At 64.7% G+C, this 22,918-nt stretch overlaps 1 protein-coding gene across 3 annotated transcripts; it reads left to right on the top strand.

Moving 5' to 3' along the window:
- The first annotated feature begins 389 nt into the window (after positions 1–389).
- LOC138101788 (tudor and KH domain-containing protein-like) lies at positions 390–21,734 on the top strand. Of its 3 annotated transcripts, XM_068999576.1 has the most exons (12): positions 390–694; positions 951–1,077; positions 2,887–2,993; positions 3,085–3,289; positions 5,759–5,901; positions 5,989–6,544; positions 11,338–11,501; positions 13,873–14,045; positions 14,133–14,197; positions 16,881–17,032; positions 19,532–19,600; positions 21,207–21,734. In XM_068999576.1, the coding sequence occupies exons 2-12, from the start codon at positions 957–959 to the stop codon at positions 21,330–21,332; spliced, it is 1,881 nt and encodes a 626-aa protein (XP_068855677.1). In that variant the 5' UTR covers positions 390–694; positions 951–956; the 3' UTR covers positions 21,333–21,734. The 3 variants fall into 3 exon arrangements, with proteins under 3 accessions (XP_068855677.1, XP_068855676.1, XP_068855675.1); XM_068999575.1 differs by having other exon boundaries at positions 5,992–6,544; positions 13,873–14,197; XM_068999574.1 differs by having other exon boundaries at positions 13,873–14,197.
- The last annotated feature ends 1,184 nt before the right edge of the window (positions 21,735–22,918 follow it).

Here is a 22,918-nt window from a genome sequence, read left to right as displayed (position 1 = left end):
GAATCCGGTACCCACCGGGTCACCCGGCGAAGCTCCGTCACCCGTGGGTGCCCTGTCACCCGTGGGTGCCCACTGTCCCTGTCACCCGTGGGCCCTCCCCGGGCTGTCCCACGGCCACGGCCCCTCCACGGGGTGCCGGGGGGTCAGTGGCGGAGTGGCCGCGGGGCGTTTGAGCGGAATAAAGGCGATTTTGGGGACCGCGTGTCCGTGGGCTCCGTCACAGGGGACACGCGGGGACACCGGGAGCGACGCTAAAGCCCCGCCCCGCGTAGCGCGCCGAGCCGCTATAGGTTCTCGTGCCTGTCACTCAAACTTGGAGGCGGGCCCCAACTGGCTTTCCGCTCTCTGATTGGTTCATTCCTCCGCTGCTCGCGGCTGATTGGCTGCTTTATTCCCGTTCTTTCCCGCCCCCGCCTGTGGGAGGCCTGGCGGGGATTGGCCGCTGCTCCGCGGGCGGTGATTGGACAGGACCGGCGCGGGGCTGCGCTGTGATTGGTTGGGCGGGGAGGAGCCGCGCTGTGATTGGTGAAGACCGGGAGGGGGCGTGGCCAGCGGCGGCGCGCGGGAGGCGGTGGCGGCGCCGGGGCCGCGCCGGGCCCGAACCGGGGCCGGGCCCGAACCGGGACCTTTCGGGGCCGAACCGAACCGAACCCAGGCCGGTTCCGGGGCCGGGGGGCAGCCCCGGCACCTGCAGGTACAGCGAAACCACCCGAGGGGCGCGGCGGAGGTGGCTGCGGATGCTCAGCTGCCGCTGCACCGGGCCCGGGGCCTGCACCGGCGGGCGCGGAGCCGAGCCCTCCGTGAGGGTACGGGCGGGGGGAGCCGAGCGGGAGCGGCTGGGGGTGCCCCGGGCTGGAGGTCGCAGAGCGGCCGGGCCGCTCCGGGAGCTGCCGGTGACCGTCCGGTGTGGCCCCGGTAACCCGCCGGTAATCTCCGCCGGTAACCCGCAGCCGGCCATGGCGGGACGCGGCTCCGTGCACAGCCTGAGCAGCCTGCAGAAAACCGCCTTGCTCCTGGGCGTCCCGGCCGCGGCCACCGTGCTGTATATCCTGTACCGGCGCTACCGGGAGAGCAGAGGTGGGTGCGGGGCCCGCACCGGGGCCGGACCCCCGGGAGACCCCCCCCCGGGAAACCCCCCCCGGGACGTTCCGTGAGGAGGGAGGGGCTGTGGGAGTCGCTTTTCCCGGTGGGAATTGCCGGTGGGGGGGGTTCGTATCCCCCCCCCCCCGTGGGGAGGGTCCCGCTGGGGCACCCTGGGGACACCCCGGGGACATCCTGGGGGCACCTTGGGGACATTGGGGACACCCTGGGGACACCCTGGGGACACCCTGGGGATCCTTTGGGGACACCCTGGGGACACCCTGGGGCCACCTTGGGGACACCCTGGGGATCCTTTGGGGACACCTTGGGGCCACCTTGGGGACATTGGGGACACCCTGGGGGCACCTTTGGGGACACCCTGGGGACACCTTGGGGACATTGGGGACACCCTGGGGGCACCTTTGGGGACACCCTGGGGACACCTTGGGGACATTGGGGACACCCTGGGGGCACCTTTGGGGACACCCTGGGGACACCCTGGGGACACCCTTTGTGGACCCTTTGTGGACACGCCGGGGACACCCTGGGGATGCTTTGGGGACACCCTGGGGACACCCTTGGGTCACTCTGGGGATCCCTTGGGGACACCCTGGGGACACCTTGGGGGCACCTTGGGGACACCTTGCGGACACCCTTTGGGGACCCTTTGGGGACACCTTGGGGGCACCTTTGGGGACACCCTTGGGTCACTCTGGGGATCCTTTGGGGACACCTTGGGGACACCTTGGGGACACCCTTTGGGGACACCTTGGGGACACCCTGGGGGCACCTTGGGGACACCTTGGGGACACCTTGGGGACACCCTGGGGGCACCTTGGGGACACCCTGGGGATCCTTTGGGGACACCTTGGGGGCACCTTCGGGGACACCCTGGGGACAACTTGGGGACACCCTGGGGGCACCTTTGGGGACACCTTCGGGGACACCCTGGGGACAACTTGGGGACACCCTGGGGGCACCTTTGGGGACACCTTCGGGGACACCCTTTGTGGACACGCCGGGGACACCCTGGGGATGCTTTGGGGACACCCTGGGGACACCCTTGGGTCACTCTGGGGATCCCTTGGGGACACCCTGGGGACACCTTGGGGGCACCTTGGGGACACCTTGCGGACACCCTTTGGGGACCCTTTGGGGACACCTTGGGGGCACCTTTGGGGATCCTTTGGGGACACCCTGGGGACACCTTGGGGACACCTTCGGGGACACCCTTGGGTCACTCTGGGGATCCTTTGGGGACACCTTGGGGACACCTTGGGGACACCCTGGGGGCACCTTGGGGACACCCTGGGGATCCTTTGGGGACACCTTGGGGGCACCTTCGGGGACACCCTGGGGACAACTTGGGGACACCCTGGGGGCACCTTCGGGGACACCTTCGGGGACACCCTGGGGTCACTCTGGGGATCCTTTGGGGACACCCTGGGGACACCCTGGGGGCACCTTGGGGACACCCTGGGGACACCCTGGGGGCACCTTTGGGGACACCCTGGGGACCCTTTGAGGACCATCCGTGAGGAGGGGGAGGCTGTTGGAGTCACTTTTCCCCCAGGGAATTCCCTTGTGACCCCCTCAGGGAGCTCCCTGTCCCTCTGTAACCCTTTGGGGACCCTTTGAGGGCACCCAGAGAATTTGGGGGTGCTCTGGGGGTCACTTTTCCCCCCGGGCATTCCCCGTACCCTGTTTATAACCCCATTTAGGGGGGGGTGGGGAAGGTCCCAACCCCTCCTTGACCCCTGGGGGACCCTTTAGGGGCACCCATCCCCATCCCCTTGCTCCCCTCAGAGGCTCAGGTGACCTTCGTGGCCGACGAGGGGCTGGAAATCGGGGTGAGGGTGCCCCGCACGGCGCTGAAATCCCTGATCGGCCGCCGAGGAGCCACCATCAACCAGGTGGGCGCAGCCAGACACCGGCAACTGGGAGCACTGGGAGCACTGGGAATGCTGGAATCGCCCTTTTTCCCTCCCCTCCCCCTCCCCCCAGCTGAGGCAGGAGACGGGCGCTCGGATCGACGTGGAGGAAGAGGAGGAGGAGGAGGAGGAGGAAGGGGGGCAGTCGCTGGTGCAGATCTCGGGCTCGCCGGGCCAGGTGTGCCGGGCCAAGGCGGCCGTGCTGCGAATCGTGGCCGAGAGCGCGCCCGTGGCCGAGCAGCTGCGCGTGCCCCAGCGTGCCGTGGGCAGGATCATCGGTACGGGCACCCCAAAAAACGGGGGGAGGGACCCCAAAAACCGGGGGGAAGCCCAAATCCCAAGGGGAACCCTAAATCCCAAGGGGAATCCCAAATCCCAGGGTGCAGAGCAGCTGCGCGTGCCCCAGCGTGCCGTGGGCAGGATCATCGGTACGGGCACCCCAAAAAACGGGGGGTGGGACCCCAAAAACCGGGGGGGACCCTAAAAACCGGGGGGGACCCTAAAAACCAGGGGGAAGCCCAAAAACTGGCAGGGACCCCAAATCCCAGGGTGCAGAGCAGCTGCGCGTGCCCCAGCGTGCCGTGGGCAGGATCATCGGTACGGGCACCCCAAAAAACGGGGGGGACCCCAAAAACCAGGGAGAAGCCCAAATCCCAAGGGGAACCCTAAATCCCAAGAGGAATCCCAAATCCCAGGGTGCAGAGCAGCTGCGCGTGCCCCAGCGTGCCGTGGGCAGGGTCATCGGTACGGGCACCCCAAAAAACGGGGGGGGGGGACCCCAAAAACCGGGGGGGACCCTAAAAACCGGGGGGGACCCTAAAAACCAGGGGGAAGCCCAAAAACTGGCAGGGACCCCAAATCCCAGGGTGCAGAGCAGCTGCGCATGCCCCAGTGTGCCGTGGGCAGGATCATCGGTACGGGCACCCCAAAAAACGGGGGGGGGACCCCAAAAACCGGGGGGGACCCTAAAAACCGGGGGGAAGCCCAAATCCCAAGGGGAACCCCAAATCCCAGGGTGCAGAGCAGCTGCGCGTGCCCCAGCGTGCCGTGGGCAGGATCATCGGTACGGGCACCCCAAAAAACGGGGGGGGACCCCAAAAACCGGGGGGGACCCTAAAAACCAGGGGGAAGCCCAAATCCCAAGGGGAAGCCCAAATCCCAAGGGGAACCCCAAATCCCAGGGTGCAGAGCAGCTGCGCGTGCCCCAGCGTGCCGTGGGCAGGATCATCGGTACGGGCACCCCAAAAAACGGAGAGGGACCCCAAAATGCTGAGGGGAAGCCCAAAAACCGGGGGTTTTCCACCCCCTTTCCCCCCCAAATCCCAGCGCTTTTCCCACCCCTTTACTCCCAAATTCAGGGGGGCCCTTCCACCCCTTTCCCCCCAAATCCCAGAGCTTTTTCCACTCCTTTTCCCCCAAATCCCAACACTTTCCCCCCAAATCCCAGAGCTTTTCCCACCCCTTTTTCCCCAAATCCCAACACTTTCCCCCCAAATCCCAGAGCTTTTCCCACCCCTTTTTCCCCAAATCCCAGAGCTTTTCCCACCCCTTTACTCCCAAATTCCAGGGGTTTTTCCACCCCTTTCCCCCAAATTCAGGGGGGCCCTTCCACCCCTTTTCCCCCAAATCCCAAGGCTTTTCCCACCCTTTCCCCCCCGAACCCCAGCGCTTTTCCCACCCTTTCCCCCCCAAACCCCAGCGCTTTCCCCACCCCTTCCCCCCCAAACCCCAGCGCTTTTCCCACCCTTACCCTATTCCTCTGAGAGAATTCCTTTCCCCCCCAATCCCAGGGGGGGGCTTTTCCCCTCAAATCCCACCCCACCTTCCGCCAACACCACCACCACCACCCCCCCCAAACCCCCAAATATCCCCAAATATCCCCAAATATCCCCAAATATCCCCGAATATCCCCGAATATCCCCGAATATCCCCAAATATCCCCGAATATCCCCAACTATCCCCAAATATCCCCGAATATCCCCGAATATCCCCAAATATCCCCAACTATCCCCGAATATCCCCAAATATCCCCGAATATCCCCGAATATCCCCGAATATCCCCAAATATCCCCGAATATCCCCGAATATCCCCAAATATCCCCGAATATCCCCAACTATCCCCAAATATCCCCGAATATCCCCAAATATCCCCGAATATCCCTGAATATCCCCAAATATCCCCAAATATCCCCGAATATCCCCGACTATCCCCAACTATCCCCGAATATCCCCAAATATCCCCAACTATCCCCGAATATCCCCAAATATCCCCAAATATCCCCGAATATCCCCGAATATCCCCAACTATCCCCAAATATCCCCAAATATCCCTGAATATCCCCAAATATCCCCGAATATCCCTGAATATCCCCAACTATCCCCGAATATCCCCGAATATCCCCAAATATCCCCGAATATCCCCAAATATCCCCGAATATCCCTGAATATCCCCAAATATCCCCGAATATCCCCGAATATCCCCAAATATCCCCAAATATCCCCAAATATCCCCGAATATCCCCAAATATCCCCAAATATCCCCAACTATCCCCGAATATCCCCAAATATCCCCGAATATCCCCGAATATCCCCAACTATCCCCAAATATCCCCAAATATCCCCGACTATCCCCAACTATCCCCGAATATCCCCAAATATCCCCAACTATCCCCGAATATCCCCGAATATCCCCAACTATCCCCAAATATCCCCAAATATCCCCGAATATCCCCAAATATCCCCGGCAGGCCGAGGCGGCGAGACGGTGCGGGCCATCTGCCGGAGCTCGGGGGCACGCGTGGAGTGCGGTGGCCACGAGCCCGAGGCCGGGCTGGCCCCGCTGCGCCTCATCCGCCTGCTGGGGACGCGCAAAGAGGTGGAGACGGCCAAGGTGGGCGGGGAGGCGAGCGCGGCTTTCCCGAGGGATGCTCTGCACCCTCCTCATCCTCCTCCTCCTCCTCCTCCTCGTGCTTGCCAGAAGCTGATCCTGGAGAAGCTGTCGGAGGACAAAGCGTTCCGCCGGGAGCTGGCACGGGCGGCGGCCGCTCGGTGCCCGCGGAAGCAGCCCCTGGGCAACCGCCGGGAGCCTCCGGAGCGGCCGCTGCCCCTTCCCGGTCACGGCAGCGCCGAGGGTTGGGAGGAGCTTTGGGATGTGGAGTGGGCAGCGGAGGCGAGGCCGGGGAGTGAGCCCGGCTTGGCGGCACCGCTGGGGAGGGAGGGGACCGGGAATGAGGAGGTGGAGACCGGGAATGAAGAGGTGGGCACCGGGAATGAAGAGGTGGGCACCGGCAATGAGGAAGTGGGCACCGGGAATGAGGAGGTGGAGACCGGGAATGAGGAGGTGGAGACTGGGAATGAAGAGGTGGAGACCGGGAATGAAGAGGTGGGCACCGGGAATGAGGAGCTGGGCACCGGGAATGAGCTGAACACCGAGAATGAGGAGCTGGGCACCGGGAATGAGCTGAACACCGGGAATGAGGAGCTGGACGCCGGGAATGAGGAGCCCCGGGAGCCGCCGGTGCCGAAGTTTGAGGGTGAGGGCGGTGTTGGCGGCGTTCCCGGTGGGAATTGAGGGCGGGATGGGTTTCCCGGGATCTGCGGGAGGTGGGGAGGGGTTCTTTGCATGGCACGGTGCTTCCCGTGCCTTTCCCAGGGGGATTTTGGGGGGTTCTTTCTATCCTGTGCCTTTCCCAGAGGGATTTTGGGGGGTTTCCTTCTCTCCCGTGCCTTTCCCAGTGGGATTTTGGGAGGATTTTGGGGATTCTCTCCATCCCGTGCTTCTCCCAGTGGGATTTTGGGGGGTTCCCTCCATCCTGTGCCTTTCCCCGAGGGATTTTGGGGGGTTTCCTTCTCTCCCGTGCCTTTCCCCGAGGGATTTTGGGGTGTTTCCTTCTCTCCCGTGCCTTTCCTGGTGGGATTTTGGGGGTTCCCTCCATCCTGTGCCTTTCCTGGAGGGATTTTGGGGGGTTCTTTCTATCCTGTGCCTTTCCCGGAGGGATTTTGGGGGGTTCCCTCCATCCTGTGCCTTTCCTGGAGGGATTTTGGGGGGTTCCCTCCGTCCTGTGCCTTTCCCAGAGGGATTTTGGGGGGTTCCCTCCGTCCTGTGCCTTTCCCAGAGGGATTTTGGGGGGTTTCCTTCTCTCCCGTGCCTTTCCCAGTGGGATTTTGGGAGGATTTTGGGGATTCTCTCCATCCCGTGCTTCTCCCAGTGGGATTTTGGGGGGTTCCCTCCATCCTGTGCCTTTCCCCGAGGGATTTTGGGGGGTTTCCTTCTCTCCCGTGCCTTTCCCGGAGGGATTTTGGGGAGTTCCCTCCATCCTGTGCCTTTCCTGGAGGGATTTTGGGGGGTTCTTTCTATCCTGTGCCTTTCCCAGGGGGATTTTGGGGGGTTCCCTCCATCCTGTGCATTTCCCGGCAGGATTTTGGGGTGTTTCCTTCTCTCCCGTGCCTCTCCTGGTGGGATTTTGGGGGGGGTTCTTTCGATCCTGTGCCTTTCCTGAAGGGATTTTGGGGGGTTCCCTCCATCCCGTGCCTCTCCCAGCAGGATTTGGGGAGGATTTTGGGGGGTTCCCTCCATCCCATGCCTCTCCCAGTGGGATTTTGGGGGGTTTCCTTCTCTCCTGTGCCTCTCCTGGAGGGATTTTGGGGGTTCCCTCCATCCCATGCCTCTCCCAGTGGGATTTTGGGGGAGGATTTTGGGGTTTCCCTCTCTCCCGTGCCTTTCCCCGAGGGATTTTGGGGGGTTTCCTTCTCTCCCGTGCCTTTCCTGGTGGGATTTTGGGGGTTCCCTCCATCCTGTGCCTTTCCCGGAGGGATTTTGGGGGGTTCCCTCCATCCTGTGCCTTTCCCAGAGGGATTTTGGGGGGTTCCCTCCATCCTGTGCCTTTCCCAGCGGGATTTTGGGGTGTTTCCTTCTCTCCTGGAAGGATTTTGGGGGATTCCCTCCATCCCGTGCCTCTCCCAGCAGGATTTTGGGAGGATTTGGGGAGGATTTTGAGGTTTTTCCCCATCCCATGCCCCTCCAGCAAGATTTTAATGAGATTTTGCGAGGTTTTTTTTGGGATTCCCTCCATCCCGTGCCCCTCCCAGCAGGATTTTGGGGTGGATTTTGGGGAGGATTTTGGGGTTTCCCTCCATCCCATGCCCTTCCAGCAGGATTTTAATGAGATTTTGTGAGGTTTTTTTGGGATTCCCTCCATCCCGTGCCCCTCCAGCAGGATTTTAATGAGATTTTGCGAGGTTTTTGTGGGATTCCCTCCATCCTATGCCTCTCCCAGCAGGATTTTGGGAGGATTTGGGGAGGATTTTGGGGTTTCCCTCCATCCTATGCCCCTCCAGCAGGATTTTAATGAGATTTTGTGAGGTTTTTTTGGGATTCCCTCCATCCCGTGCCTCTCCCAGCAGGGTTTGGGGAGGATTTTGGGGTTTTTCCCCATCCCATGCCCCTCCAGCAAGATTTTAACGAGATTTTGCGAGGTTTTTTTGGGATTCCCTCCATCCCGTGCCCCTCCCAGCAGGATTTTGGGGTGGATTTTGGGGAGGATTTTGGGGTTTCTCTCCATCCCGTGCCCCTCCCAGCAGGATCTTAACGAGATTTTGTGGGGTTTTTGTGGGATTCCCTCCATCCCATGCCTCTCCCAGTGGGATTTGGGGAGGACTTTGGGGTTTCTCTCCATCCTGTGCCTCTCCCAGCAGGATTTTGGGAGGATTTGGGGAGGATTTTGGGGTTTCCCTCCATCCCATGTCCCTCCAGCAAGATTTTAATGAGATTTTGCGAGGTTTTTTTGGGATTCCCTCCATCCCGTGCCCCTCCAGCAGGATTTTAATGAGATTTTGCGAGGTTTTTGTGGGATTCCCTCCATCCTATGCCTCTCCCAGCAGGATTTTGGGAGGATTTGGGGAGGATTTTGGGGTTTCCCTCCATCCTATGCCCCTCCAGCAGGATTTTAACGAGATTTTGCGAGGTTTTTTTGGGATTCCCTCCATCCCGTGCCCCTCCCAGCAGGATTTTGGGGTGGATTTTGGGGAGGATTTTGGGGTTTCTCTCCATCCCGTGCCCCTCCCAGCAGGATCTTAACGAGATTTTGTGGGGTTTTTGTGGGATTCCCTCCATCCCGTGCCTCTCCCAGCAGGATGTGGGGAGGACTTTGGGGTTTCCCTCCATCCCGTGCCTCTCCCACCAGGATTTTGGGAGGATTTGGGGAGGATTTTGGGGTTTCCCTCCATCCTATGCCCCTCCAGCAGGATTTTAATGAGATTTTGTGGGGTTTTTTTGGGATTCCCTCCATTTCATGCCCCTCCAGCAAGATTTTAATGAAATTTTGAGAGGTTTTTTTGGGATTCCCTCCATCCCATGCCTCTCCCAGCAGGATTTGGGGAGGATTTGGGGAGGATTTTGGGGTTTCCCTCCATCCTGTGCCTCTCCCAGCAGGATTTGGGGAGGGTTTGGGGAGGATTTTGGGGTTTCCCTCCATCCTATGCCCCTCCAGCAGGATTTTAATGAGATTTTGTGAGGTTTTTTTGGGTTTCCCTCCATCCCGTGCCTCTCCCAGCAGGGTTTGGGGAGGATTTTGGGGAGGATTTTGGGGTTTTTCCCCATCCCATGCCCCTCCAGCAAGATTTTAATGAGATTTTGCGAGGTTTTTTTGGGATTCCCTCCATCCCGTGCCCCTCCCAGCAGGATTTTGGGGTGGATTTTGGGGAGGATTTTGGGGTTTCTCTCCATCCCGTGCCCCTCCCAGCAGGATCTTAACGAGATTTTGTGGGGTTTTTGTGGGATTCCCTCCATTTCATGCCCCTCCAGCAAGATTTTAATGAGATTTTGTGGGGTTTTTTTTGGGATTCCCTCCATCCCGTGCCTCTCCCAGCAGGATTTGGGGAGGACTTTGGGGTTTCCCTCCATCCCATGCCTCTCCCACCAGGATTTGGGGAGGACTTTGGGGTTTCTCTCCATCCTGTGCCTCTCCCAGCAGGATTTTAATGAGATTTTGCGAGGTTTTTGTGGGATTCCCTCCATCCCATGCCTCTCCCAGCAGGGTTTGGGGAGGATTTTGGGGTTTCTCTCCATCCCGTGCCTCTCCCACCAGGATTTTGGGAGGATTTGGGGAGGATTTTGGGGTTTCCCTCCATCCCATGCCCCTCCAGCAGGATTTTAACGAGATTTTGTGAGTTTTTTTTGGGATTCCCTCCATCCCGTGCCTCTCCCAGCAGGGTTTGGGGAGGATTTTGGGGAGGATTTTGGGGTTTCCCTCCATCCCATGCTCCTCCAGCAGGATTTTAATGAGATTTTGCGAGGTTTTTTTTGGGATTCCCTCCATCCCATGCCCCTCCAGCAAGATTTTAATGAGATTTTGCGGGGTTTTTTTGGGATTCCCTCCATCCCATGCCTCTCCCAGCAGGGTTTGGGGAGGATTTTGGGGTTTTTCCCCATCCCATGCCCCTCCAGCAAGATTTTAATGAGATTTTGTGAGGTTTTTTTGGGATTCCCTCCATCCCGTGCCCCTCCAGCAAGATTTTAATGAAATTTTGCGGGGTTTTTGTGGGATTCCCTCCATCCCATGCCTCTCCCAGCAGGATCTGGGGAGGACTTTGGGGTTTCTCTCCATCCCGTGCCTCTCCCAGCAGGATTTTGGGAGGATTTGGGGAGGATTTTGGGGTTTCCCTCCATCCCATGCCCCTCCAGCAGGATTTTAATGAGATTTTGTGAGGTTTTTTTGGGATTCCCTCCATCCCATGCCCCTCCAGCAGGATTTTAATGAGATTTTGTGAGGTTTTTGTGGGATTCCCTCCATCCCGTGCCTCTCCCAGCAGGATTTGGGGAGGACTTTGGGGTTTCCCTCCATCCTGTGCCCCTCCCAGCAGGGTTTGGGGAGGATTTGGGGAGGATTTTGGGGTTTCCCTCCATCCTATGCCCCTCCAGCAGGATTTTAATGAGATTTTGCGAGGTTTTTTTGGGATTCCCTCCATCCCATGCCCCTCCAGCAGGATTTTAATGAGATTTTGTGGGGTTTTTTTGGGATTCCCTCCATTTCATGCCCCTCCAGCAAGATTTTAATGAGATTTTGTGAGGTTTTTTTGGGATTCCCTCCATCCCATGCCCCTCCAGCAGGATTTTAATGAGATTTTGTGGGGTTTTTTTGGGATTCCCTCCATTTCATGCCCCTCCAGCAAGATTTTAATGAGATTTTGTGAGTTTTTTTTGGGATTCCCTCCATCCCATGCCCCTCCAGCAAGATTTTAATGAAATTTTGCGGGGTTTTTTTGGGATTGCCTCCATCCCGTGCCTCTCCCAGCCACATTTTGGGGGGATTTGCTGGGATTCCCGCAGTGCCCAGCCCGGATTTCAGCTTCTCTGCGGACGAGCACCTGGACGTTTACGTGTCGGCCGCCGAGAGCCCCGGGCACTTCTGGATCCAGATCCTGGGCAGCCGCAGCCTGCAGCTCGACAAGCTCACGGCCGAGATGGGCCACTTCTACCAGAGCAGCCCCCCCGTGAGCCCCTCTGGGCCACCTCTGTCCCCCCTGGGCCACCTCTGTGCCCCCTGGGCCACCTCAGTCCCCCCTGGGTCACCTCAGTCCCCTCTGGGTCACCTCTGTCCTCTCTGGGCACCTCTGTCCTCTCTGGGCACCTCTGTCCCCCCTGGGCCACCTCTGTCCCCCCTGGGCCACCTCTGTCCCCCCTGGGCCACCTCAGTCCCCTCTGGGTCACCTCTGTCCTCTCTGGGTCACCTCAGTCCCCCCTGGGCCACCTCAGTCCCCTCTGGGTCACCTCTGTCCTCTCTGGGTCACCTCAGTCCCCCCTGGGCCACCTCTGTCCCCCCTGGGCCACCTCAGTCCCCCCTGGGCCACCTCAGTCCCCCTTGGGTCACCTCAGTCCCCCCTGGGTCACCTCTGTCCCCTCTGGGTCACCTCTGTCCCCCCTGGGCCACCTCAGTCCCCCTTGGGTCACCTCTGTCCCCCCTGGGCCACCTCAGTCCCCCTTGGGTCACCTCAGTCCCCTCTGGGTCACCTCTGTCCTCTCTGGGCACCTCTGTCCTCTCTGGGCCACCTCTGTCCCCCCTGGGCCACCTCTGTCCCCCCTGGGTCACCTCTGTCCCCCTTGGGCCACCTCTGTCCCCCTTGGGCCACCTCAGTCCCCTCTGGGCCACCTCTGTGCCCCCTGGGCCACCTCAGTCCCCCCTGGGCCACCTCAGTCCCCTCTGGGCCACCTCAGTCCCCCTGGGTCACCTCTGTCCTCTCAGTGTCACCTCAGGGTCACCTCTGTCCCCCCTGGGTCACCTCAGGGTCATCTCTGTTCCCCCTGGGCCACCTCTGTCCCTTCTGGGCCACCTCTGTCCTCTCAGTGTCACCTCTGTCCCTCTGTCCCTCCTGGGTCACCTCAGTGTTCCCTCAGTCCCCTCTGGGCCACCTCTGTCCACCCTGGGCCACCTCAGTCCCCTCTGGGTCACCTCAGTCCCCCCCGGGCCACCTCAGTCCCCCCTGGGCCACCTCAGTCCCCTCTGGGCCACCTCAGTCCCCCCTGGGTCACCTCTGTCCCCCTGGGTCACTTCTGTCCCCTCTGGGTCCCCTCAGTGTCATCTGTGTCCCCCCCATGTCCCTCACTGTGTCTCCCATCCCGTGTCTCCTCTGTCTCCTCTGTGTCCCCATCCCGTGTCCCCTTGTCCCCATCCCGTGTCCCCCCATCCCCCCTGACTGTCCCCATGTCCCCCCCATCCCCCTGACTGTCCCCTTGTCCCCATCTCTGTCCCCATCCCATGTCCCCCCATCCCCCTGACTGTCCCCTTGTCCCCATCCCGTGTCCCCCCGTCCCCCCTGACTGTCCCCCTGTCCCCCCCATCCCCCCTGACTGTCCCCATGTCCCCCAATCCCCCTGACTGTCCCCTTGTCCCTATCCCATGTCCCCCCCATCCCCCCTGACTGTCCCCTTGTCCCCATCCCGTGTCCCCCCCATCCCCCCTGACTGTCCCCGTGTCCCCTCTGTCCCCGTGTCCCCCCATCCCTGACTGTCCCCGCCATCCCCGACTGTCCCCCCGTCCCCCCGACTGTCCCCCTGTCCCCCCCATCCCCCCGACTGTCCCCATGTCCCCCCCATCCCCCCTGACTGTCCCCCTGTCCCCCCCACCCCCCCTGACCGTCCCCTTGTCCCCATCCCGTGTCCCCCCCATCCCCCCTGACTGTCCCCTTGTCCCCCCATCCCCCTGACTGTCCCCTTGTCCCCGTGTCCCCTCTGTCCCCTTGTCCCCCCATCCCCCCTGACTGTCCCCCTGTCCCCTCATCCCCCCTGACCGTCCCCTTGTCCCCCCTGACTGTCCCCGTGTCCCCCCCATCCCCCCTGACTGTCCCCTCTGTCCCCCCTGACTGTCCCCCTGTCCCCCCATCCCCCCTGACCGTCCCCTCTGTCCCCCCTGACTGTCCCCCTGTCCCCCCATCCCCCCTGACTGTCCCCTCTGTCCCCCCTGACTGTCCCCCTGTCCCCCCATCCCCCCTGACCGTCCCCTCTGTCCCCCCTGACTGTCCCCCTGTCCCCCCCATCCCCCCTGACCGTCCCCTTGTCCCCATCCCGTGTCCCCCCATCCCCCTTGACTGTCCCCTTGTCCCCATGTCCCCTCTGTCCCCGTGTCCCCCCATCCCCCCTGACTGTCCCCATGTCCCCCCACCCCCCCGACCGTCCCCTTGTCCCCATCCCGTGTCCCCCCATCCCCCCTGACTGTCCCCTTGTCCCTGTGTCCCCTCTGTCCCCTTGTCCCCCCATCCCCCCTGACTGTCCCCTTGTCCCTGTGTCCCCTCTGTCCCCTTGTCCCCCCATCCCCCCTGACTGTCCCCTTGTCCCCCCCACCCCCCCTGACCGTCCCCTTGTCCCCAGCTCCCTCCCCCGTCCGTCCATCCCGGGGCCATCGTGGCCGCTCCGTACCTGGACGACGGCGAGTGGTACCGGGCGCGCGTGCTGGGCACGCTGGCCAACGGCCACCTGGACCTCTACTACGTGGACTTTGGCGACAACGGCGAGGCCCCGCCGGAAGCTCTGCGAGCCCTCAGGTGGGCCACGGACGGGGCGAGCTCCCGGGCCGGCGTCCCCGCCGTGCCACCGGCCACCGGCCACCGGCCCCTCCCGTGTCCTTGCAGGAGCGACTTCCTGAGCCTGCCCTTCCAGGCCATCGAGTGCAGCCTGGCCGGGATCGTCCCCAACGGTGAGCGCGGCGGGCGCGGCCCCGGTGCCACCGGTGCCACCGGCACGGTGCCACCCACCCCTGGTGCCCCCGGTGCCACCGACCCCTGGTGCCCCCGGTGCCACCAGCACGGTGCCACCGACCCCTGGTGCCCCCGGTGCCACCGACCCCCGGTGCCACCAACATGGTGCCACCGACCCCTGGTGCCCCTGGTGCCACCAGCACGGTGCCACCGACCCCCGGTGCCCCTGGTGCCACCACATCCCAGTGCCACCACCTCCCAGTGCCACCGACCCCTGGTGCCCCTGGTGCCACCACATCCCAGTGCCACCACCTCCCAGTGCCACCGACCCCTGGTGCCCCCGGTGCCACCAGCACAGTGCCACCGACCCCTGGTGCCCCTGGTGCCACCACATCCCAGTGCCACCACCTCCCAGTGCCACCGACCCCCGGTGCCACCAGCACGGTGCCACCCACCCCTGGTGCCCCTGGTGCCACCACCTCCCAGTGCCACCACCTCCCAGTGCCACCGACCCCCAGTGCCACCGATCCCTGGTGCCACCAGCCCAGTGCCACTGACCCCTGGTGCAGCCGCCCCCCAGTGCCACCAACCCCCGGTTCAGCTGCCCCCCAGTGCCCCCAGTGCCACCACCTCCCAGTGCCACCACCCCCCAGTGCCACCACCTCCCGGTGCCACCACCCCCTGGTGCCGCCGCCTCCCGGTGCCACCACCTCCCAGTGCCACCACCTCCCAGTGCAGCCACCTCCCGCTGCCCCCCAGTGCCACCAACCCCCGGTGCCACTGCTGCCCCCCAGTGCCACCACCACCCCCCCGTGCCCCTGGTGCCACCACCTCCCAGTGCCACCACCACCTCCCGGTGCCCCCGGTGCCACCACCACCCCCTGGTGCCGCTGCCCCCCGGTGCCACCACCCCCCAGTGTCCCCGGTGCCACCACCACCTCCCGGTGTCCCCGGTGCCACCACCACCCCCCGGTGCCGCTGCCCCCCAGTGCCACCACCCCCCAGTGTCCCCGGTGCCACCACCACCTCCCGGTGCCCCCGGTGCCACCACCACCCCCCGGTGCCGCTGCCCCCCGGTGCCACCATTCCCCAAGTGCCCCTGGTGCCACCACCACCCCTCGGTGCCCCCAGTGCCACCACCACCCTCCGGTGCCGCTGCCCCCCGGTGCCACCACTCCCCAAGTGCCCCTGGTGCCACCATTCCCCAAGTGCCCCCCAGTGCCACCATTCCCCAAGTGCCCCTGGTGCCACCATTCCCCAAGTGTCCCTGGTGCCACCACCACCCCCCAGTCTCCCCGGTGCCACCGCCACTCCCCGGTGTCCCCGGTGCCACCGCCACCCCCCGGTGCCGCTGCCCCCCAGTGCCACCACCCCCCAGTGTCCCCGGTGCCACCACCACCTCCCGGTGCCCCCGGTGCCACCACCACCCCCCGGTGCCGCTGCCCCCCGGTGCCACCATTCCCCAAGTGCCCCCGGTGCCACCACCACCCCCCGCTGTCCCCGGTGCCACCGCCACCCCCCGGTGCCGCTGCCCCCCGGTGCCACCATTCCCCAACTGTCCCTGGTGCCACCACCACCCCCCAGTGTCCCCGGTGCCACCGCCACCCCCCGCTGTCCCCGGTGCCACCATTCCCCAAGTGTCCCTGGTTCCACCGCCACCCCCCGCTGTCCCCGGTGCCACCGCCACTCCCCGGTGCCGCTGCCCCCCGGTGCCACCATTCCCCAAGTGCCCCTGGTGCCACCATTCCCCAAGTGTCCCTGGTGCCACCACCACCCCCCAGTGTCCCCGGTGCCACCGCCACTCCCCGGTGCCCCCGGTGCCACCACCACCCCCCGGTGCCGCTGCCCCCCGGTGCCACCACCCCCCAGTGTCCCCGGTGCCACCACCACCCCCCGGTGTCCCCGGTGCCACCACCACCCTCCGGTGCCGCTGTCCCCTGGTGCCACCATTCCCCAAGTGCCCCTGGTGCCACCACCACCCCCTGGTGTCCCCAGTGCCACCGCCACTCCCCGGTGTCCCCGGTGCCACCATTCCCCAAGTGCCCCCGGTGCCACCACCACCCCCCGGTGTCCCCGATGCAACCGCCACCCCCCGGTGCCCCCCGGTGCCACCACCACCCCCCGGTGCCGCTGCCCCCCGGTGCCACCATTCCCCAAGTGCCCCCCAGTGCCACCACTCCCCAAGTGCCCCTGGTTCCACCATTCCCCAAGTGCCCCCGGTGCCACCACCACCCCCCGGTGCCCCCGGTGCCACCGCCACCCCCCGGTGCCGCTGCCCCCCGGTGCCACCACTCCCCAAGTGCCCCCGGTGCCACCGCCACCCCCTGGTGCCGCTGCCCCCCAGTGCCACCATTCCCCAAGTGCCCCCGGTGCCACCACTCCCCAAGTGCCCCTGGTGCCACCATTCCCCAAGTGCCCCCCGGTGCCACCACTCCCCAAGTGCCCCTGGTGCCACCATTCCCCAAGTGCCCCCGGTGCCACCACCACCCCCCGGTGCCCCCGGTGCCACCACCACCCCCCGGTGCCCCCGGTGCCACCGCCACCCCCCGGTGCCGCTGCCCCCCGGTGCCACCACTCCCCAAGTGCCCCTGGTTCCACCATTCCCCAAGTGCCCCCGGTGCCACCACCACCCCCCGGTGCCCCCGGTGCCCCCGCCACCCCCGGTGCCCCCCGGTCCCGCAGGCGGCGCGTGGGCCGAGGCGGCTCTGGAGGCGTTTGAGCGGCTCACGCACTGTGCCCAGTGGAGGCCGCTGCTTGCCCGCATCTCCAGTTACTGCCAGTCCGGCCTCTGCCCCCAGCCCAGCGTCCGGCTCTTCACCGAGCTCCACGGGCAGGTGCGTCCCCGGTGTCCTGGGGTCCCGTGCCCGGTGTTTCCTGGCCCCCATTCCCGGTGTTCCCTGTGTCCCCATTCCCACCATTCCCCATCCCCCATTCCCAGTGTCCCCCATTCCCGGTGTCCCCTGTCCCCCATTCCCAGTGTCCCGGTGTCCCCTGTCCCCCATTCCCGGTGTCCCGTTGTCCCCCATTCCTGGTGTCCCCCATTCCCGGTGTCCCGGTGTCCCCATTCCCAGTGTCCCATCCCCATTCCCAGTGTCCCATCCCCATTCCCAGTGTCCCCTGTCCCCCTCGTTTTCCCCTGTCCCCCATTCCCGGTGTCCCCTGTCCCCATTCCCGGTGTCCCCTGTCCCCATTCCCGGTGTCCCCATTCCCGGTGTCTCCTATCCCCATTCCCGGTGTCCCAGTGTCCCCCATTCCCAGTGTCCCCTGTCCCCCATTCCCCCATTCCCAGTGTCCCCCATTCCCGGTGTCCCCTGTCCCCCATTCCCGGTGCCCCCATTCCCGGTGTCCCCTGTCCCCCATTCCTGGTGTCCCCCATTCCCGGTGTCCCATCCCCATTCCCGGTGTCCCCTGTCCCCCTCGTTTTCCCCTGTCCCCCATTCCCGGTGTCTCCTATCCCCATTCCCGGTGTCCCAGTGTCCCCCATTCCCAGTGTCCCCTGGCCCCCATTCCCCCATTCCCAGTGTCCCCCATTCCCGGTGTTCCCTGTGTCCCCATTCCCGCCATTCCCGGTGTCCCCATTCCCGGTGTCCCCTGTCCCCCTCGTTTTCCCCTGTCCCCCATTCCCAGTGTCCCCTGTCCCCATTCCCGGTGTCCCCATTCCCGGTGTCTCCTATCCCCATTCCCGGTGTCCCGTCCCCCATTCCCGCCGTCCCCTGTCCCCCATTCCCAGTATCCCCCATTCCCAGTATCCCCCATTCCCGGTGTCCCCTGTCCCCCATTCCCAGTATCTCCCATTCCCGGTATCCCCCATTCCCAGTATCCCCATTCCCAGTATCCCCATTCCCGGTATCTCCCATTCCCAGTATCCCCATTCCTAGTATCTCCCATTCCCGGTATCTCCCATTCCCAGTATCCCCATTCCCAGTATCTCCCATTCCCGGTATCCCCATTCTCGGTATCTCCCATTCCCAGTATCCCCATTCCCAGTATCTCCCATTCCTGGTGTCCCCATTCCCAGTATCCCCCATTCCCAGTATCCCCCATTCCTGGTGTCCCCTGTCCCCCATTCCCAGTATCCCCCATTCCCAGTATCCCCATTCCCAGTATCTCCCATTCCTGGTATCCCCCATTCCCAGTATCTCCCATTCCCAGTATCCCCCATTCCCGGTATCCCCATTCCCAGTATCCCCATTCCCGGTGTCCCCCATTCCCAGTATCTCCCATTCCCAGTTATCTCCCATTCCCAGTATCCCCATTCCCAGTATCCCCATTCCCGGTGTCCCCCATTCCCAGTATCCCCCATTCCCAGTATCCCCATTCCCGGTGTCCCCTGTCCCCCATTCCCAGTATCCCCATTCCCGGTGTCCCCCATTCCCAGTATCCCCCATTCCCAGTATCCCCCATTCCCAGTATCCCCATTCCCGGTGTCCCCTGTCCCCCATTCCCACCATTCCCCATCCCCCATTCCCAGTATCCCCATTCCCGGTGTCCCCTGTCCCCCATTCCCAGTATCTCCCATTCCCGGTATCCCCCATTCCCAGTATCCCCATTCCCAGTATCCCCATTCCCGGTATCTCCCATTCCCAGTATCCCCATTCCCAGTATCTCCCATTCCCGGTATCTCCCATTCCCAGTATCCCCATTCCCAGTATCCCCATTCCCGGTATCTCCCATTCCCAGTATCCCCCATTCCCAGTATCCCCATTCTCGGTATCTCCCATTCCCAGTATCCCCATTCCCAGTATCTCCCATTCCCGGTGTCCCCATTCCCAGTATCCCCCATTCCCAGTATCCCCCATTCCTGGTGTCCCCTGTCCCCCATTCCTAGTATCCCCATTCCCAGTATCTCCCATTCCCGGTGTCCCCATTCCCAGTATCCCCCATTCCCAGTATCCCCCATTCCCAGTATCTCCCATTCCCAGTATCCCCCATTCCCAGTATCCCCCATTCCCGGTGTCCCCATTCCCGGTGTCCCCATTCCCAGTATCTCCCATTCCCAGTATCCCCCATTCCCGGTGTCCCCTGTCCCCCATTCCCAGTATCTCCCATTCTCGGTATCCCCCATTCCCAGTATCCCCCATTCCCAGTATCCCCCATTCCCGGTGTCCCCTGTCCCCCATTCCCAGTATCCCCCATTCCCAGTATCCCCCATTCCCGGTGTCCCCTGTCCCCCATTCCCAGTATCCCCCATTCCCGGTGTCCCCTGTCCCCCATTCCCAGTATCTCCCATTCCCAGTATCCCCCATTCCCGGTGTCCCCTGTCCCCCATTCCCAGTATCTCCCATTCTCGGTATCCCCCATTCCCAGTATCCCCATTCCCGGTGTCCCCGCAGAGCCTGGACGTTGGAGCGGAGTTGGTGCGTTTGGGCTACGCCGTGCCCGGGCCCCCCGAGGAGCCCCCGGTGAGCTGCTCCCGGTGTCCCGGTGCCCCGGTGCCACCCTCCCGGCCCTGTCCCGGTGCCACCCTCCCACACCCTGTCCCGGTGTCCCGGTGCCACCCTCCCGTGCCATGGCCCTGTCCCGGTGTCCCGGTGCCACCCTCCCGTGCCATGGCCCTGTCCCGGTGTCCCGGTGCCACCCTCCCACACCCTGTCCCGGTGTCCCAGTGCCACCCTCCCGTGCCATGACCCTGTCCCGGTGTCCCCCTGCCACCCTCCCAGGCCCTGTCCCGGTGTCCTGGTGCCACCCTCCCGTGCCATGGCCCTGTCCCGGTGTCCCAGTGCCACCCTCCCACACCCTGTCCCGGTGTCCTGGTGCCATCCTCCAGGGCCCTGTCCCGGTATCCCCAGTGTCCCAGTGCCACCCTCCTGGGCCCCGTCCCGGTGTCCCGGTGCCACCCTCCTGGGCCGTGTCCCTGTCCCGGTGTCCCGGTGCCACCCTCCTGGGCCCTGTCCCGGTGTCCCTGTGTCCCAGTGCCACCCTCCTGTGCCATGGCCCTGTCCCGGTGCCACCCTCCCGTGCCCCCATCCCAGTGTCCCGGTGCCACCCTCCCGGGCCGTGTCCTTGCCCTGGTGTCCCGGTGCCACCCTCCCGTGCCATGACCCTGTCCCGGTGTCCCCCTGCCACCCTCCCGGGCCCTGTCCCGTCGTCCCGGTGCCACCCTCCAGGGCCCTGTCCCGGTATCCCCGGTGTCCCAGTGCCACCCTCCTGGGCCCCGTCCCGGTGTCCCGGTGCCACCCTCCCGTGCCGTGTCCCTGCCCCGGTGTCCCGGTGCCACCCTCCCGTGCCATGGCCCTGTCCCGGTGCCACCCTCCCGGGCCCTGTCCCGGTGTCCCTGTGTCCCAGTGCCACCCTCCTGTGCCATGGCCCTGTCCCGGTGCCACCCTCCCGTGCCCCCATCCCAATGTCCCGGTGCCACCCTCCCGGGCCGTGTCCTTGCCCTGGTGTCCCGGTGCCACCCTCCCGTGCCATGGCCCTGTCCCGGTGTCCCGGTGCCACCCTCCAGGGCCGTACCCCCATCCCAGTGTCCCGGTGCCACCCTCCCGGGCCGTGTCCTTGCCCTGGTGTCCTGGTGCCACCCTCCCGTGCCATGGCCCTGTCCCGGTGTCCCGGTGCCACCCTCCAGGGCCCTGTCCCGGTATCCCCAGTGTCCCAGTGCCACCCTCCTGGGCCCCGTCCCGGTGTCCCAGTGCCACCCTCCCGTGCCGTGTCCCTGCCCCGGTGCCACCCTCCCACACCCTGTCCCGGTGTCCCGGTGCCACCCTCCTGGGCTGTGGCCCTGTCCCGGTGTCCCGGTGCCACCCTCCTGGTCCTGTCCTGGTATCCCGGTATCCCCAGTGCCACCCTCCTGGGCCCCATCCCGGTGTCCCGGTGCCACCCTCCTGGGCCCCGTCCCGGTGCCCCAGTATCCCTGGTATCCCAGTGCCACCCTCCCGTGCCACGTCCCTGCCCCGGTGTCCCGGTGCCACCCTCCCGTGCCCCATCCCGGTATCCCCAGTGCCACCCTCCCGTGCCACGTCCCGGTGCCCCGGTATCCCCGGGAGGGCTCATCCCGCTTTTCCCGGTCAGGAGAACCTCGGCTGTGCCTCCATCCAGGAGCCCGGGACCCCGCAGAGCCCCGGGGCCACCCCCGGGGCCACCCCCGGGACCCCGCCCCGCCTCAGCCTGCCCGGTGAGCCCGGGATGTCCCGGTGACACCGTTCCCGGTGAGCCCCGGGATGTCCCGGTGACCGCGGTGACACCGTGCAGGTGACCGGGAGCTGCTCCCGGTGCCACCCTTGAGGGTGAGCCGGGTGTCAGCCGCTCCCGGTGATCCCGGTGACACCGTCACGGTGACACGGAGCAGCTCCCGGTACCGGTACCGGTGCCGCCGCCGCCGCCGCCACCACCACCACGTGCAATCCCCCTCTCCGGAGACCTCCGGGAGGCCGCACCGACAAATCTCCGCTTGTGCCTCTTGTCGGGACACCACACGCCGGGCCCGAGAACCGGCGGTGCCCCTTCCGTTTACTGGGAGTTCCCGGTTCCCTGGCCTTGTTTTGTTGTTCCGTTGCACTATTTGTGGTTCTCGGTTCATAAAGTTTAAAGTTTCTCAGCGCTCCGTCTCCGCTACGGCGACTCCCGGCGGGAACCGGGCGCAGGCGCGCCGCGGGCAGCCCCCGGTGGGGTCCTTACGCGCCGCCGTCCGTCCCGGTGCGCGCGTTCCGCGCAGGCGCGCGCAGGGGCAGCCCGGCGTGGGCTCTGCGCAGGCGCCCTGCGGGCACCGCGGGGTCCTCGAGCGCCGTGAGGGGAGCGGGGCCGCCATGTTGGCCCCGGGAGCGGCGGGACGGGTGCTGAGCCGGGCCCTGAGCCTCAGCCACGGCCTGGTGAGGGCGGCGGCTGCCGGGGGGACCGGGGAGACCGGCGGGGAGGGCTGAGGGGCGCCGGGGGGTCGGTAACGGGCGGCGGGAGGGGCCCTGAGCGTGAAGAGGGTGAGGGCGGAGAGACCCCGGGGATGGAGGGTTGGGCCCGAGGGGCGGTACCGGGAGGCGGCGGGACGGGGCCGGAGTGGGAGCCGGGCCCAAAACCCCCCCAACGGAGCCCTGGGGAGCCCGTAAGGGTCCATGGGAGCCCCCGGACCCTGTAGGCCCCCATAGCCCCCGTTATGGCCCACACACCCCATAGCCCCCAGACCCCATAGCCCCCGTTAGAGCCCCACACACCCCATAGCCCCCCGTTAGAGCCCCACACACCCCATAGCCCCCAGAGCCCAAAGCCCCCAGACCCCATAGACCCCTATAGCCCCACACCCCATAGCCCCCAGACCCCATAGCCCCCCGTTAGAGCCCCACACAAACCCCATAGCCCCCAGGCCCCATAGCCCCCTGTTGCAGCCTCACACACCCCATAGCCCCCAGACCCTATAGACCCCTATAGTCTCCAGACCCCATAGCCCCCAGACCCCATAGCCCCCTGTTAGAGCCCCACACACCCCATAGCCCCCAGACCCCATAGCCCCCCGTTATAACCCCCCGTTATAAGCCCCCGTTATAGCCCCCAGACCCCATAGCCCCCAGACCCTATAGACCCCGTTAGAGCCCCACACACCCCATAGCCCCCGTTATAGCCCCACACACCCCATAGCCCCCAGACCCCATAGCCCCCCGTTAGAGCCCCACACACCCCATAGCCCCCAGACCCTATAGACCCCTATAGCCCCCAGACCCCATAACGCCAAGACCCCATAGCCCCCGTGGCCGCCTTGCCCTTGTTGCCCTCGTTGCCCACCTTGCCCTCTTTGC

The sequence above is a fragment of the Aphelocoma coerulescens genome, unplaced genomic scaffold (assembly GCF_041296385.1).
Source record: "Aphelocoma coerulescens isolate FSJ_1873_10779 unplaced genomic scaffold, UR_Acoe_1.0 HiC_scaffold_470, whole genome shotgun sequence".
Lineage (NCBI taxonomy): Eukaryota > Metazoa > Chordata > Aves > Passeriformes > Corvidae > Aphelocoma > Aphelocoma coerulescens.
Note: the sequence above shows the minus strand (reverse complement) of the source record. Positions and strands in the feature narration are given on the sequence as shown.

Coding starts and splice junctions, on each gene's coding strand:
- LOC138101788 (XM_068999574.1), top strand. CDS start 957: ATGGCGGGACGCGGCTCCGTGCACAGCCTGAGCAGCCTGCAGAAAACC. Junction 11,502..13,872: donor TCTACCAGAGCAGCCCCCCC/GTGAGCCCCTCT, acceptor CCTTGTCCCCAG/CTCCCTCCCCCGTCCGTCCA. Junction 19,601..21,206: donor GGCCCCCCGAGGAGCCCCCG/GTGAGCTGCTCC, acceptor TTTCCCGGTCAG/GAGAACCTCGGCTGTGCCTC.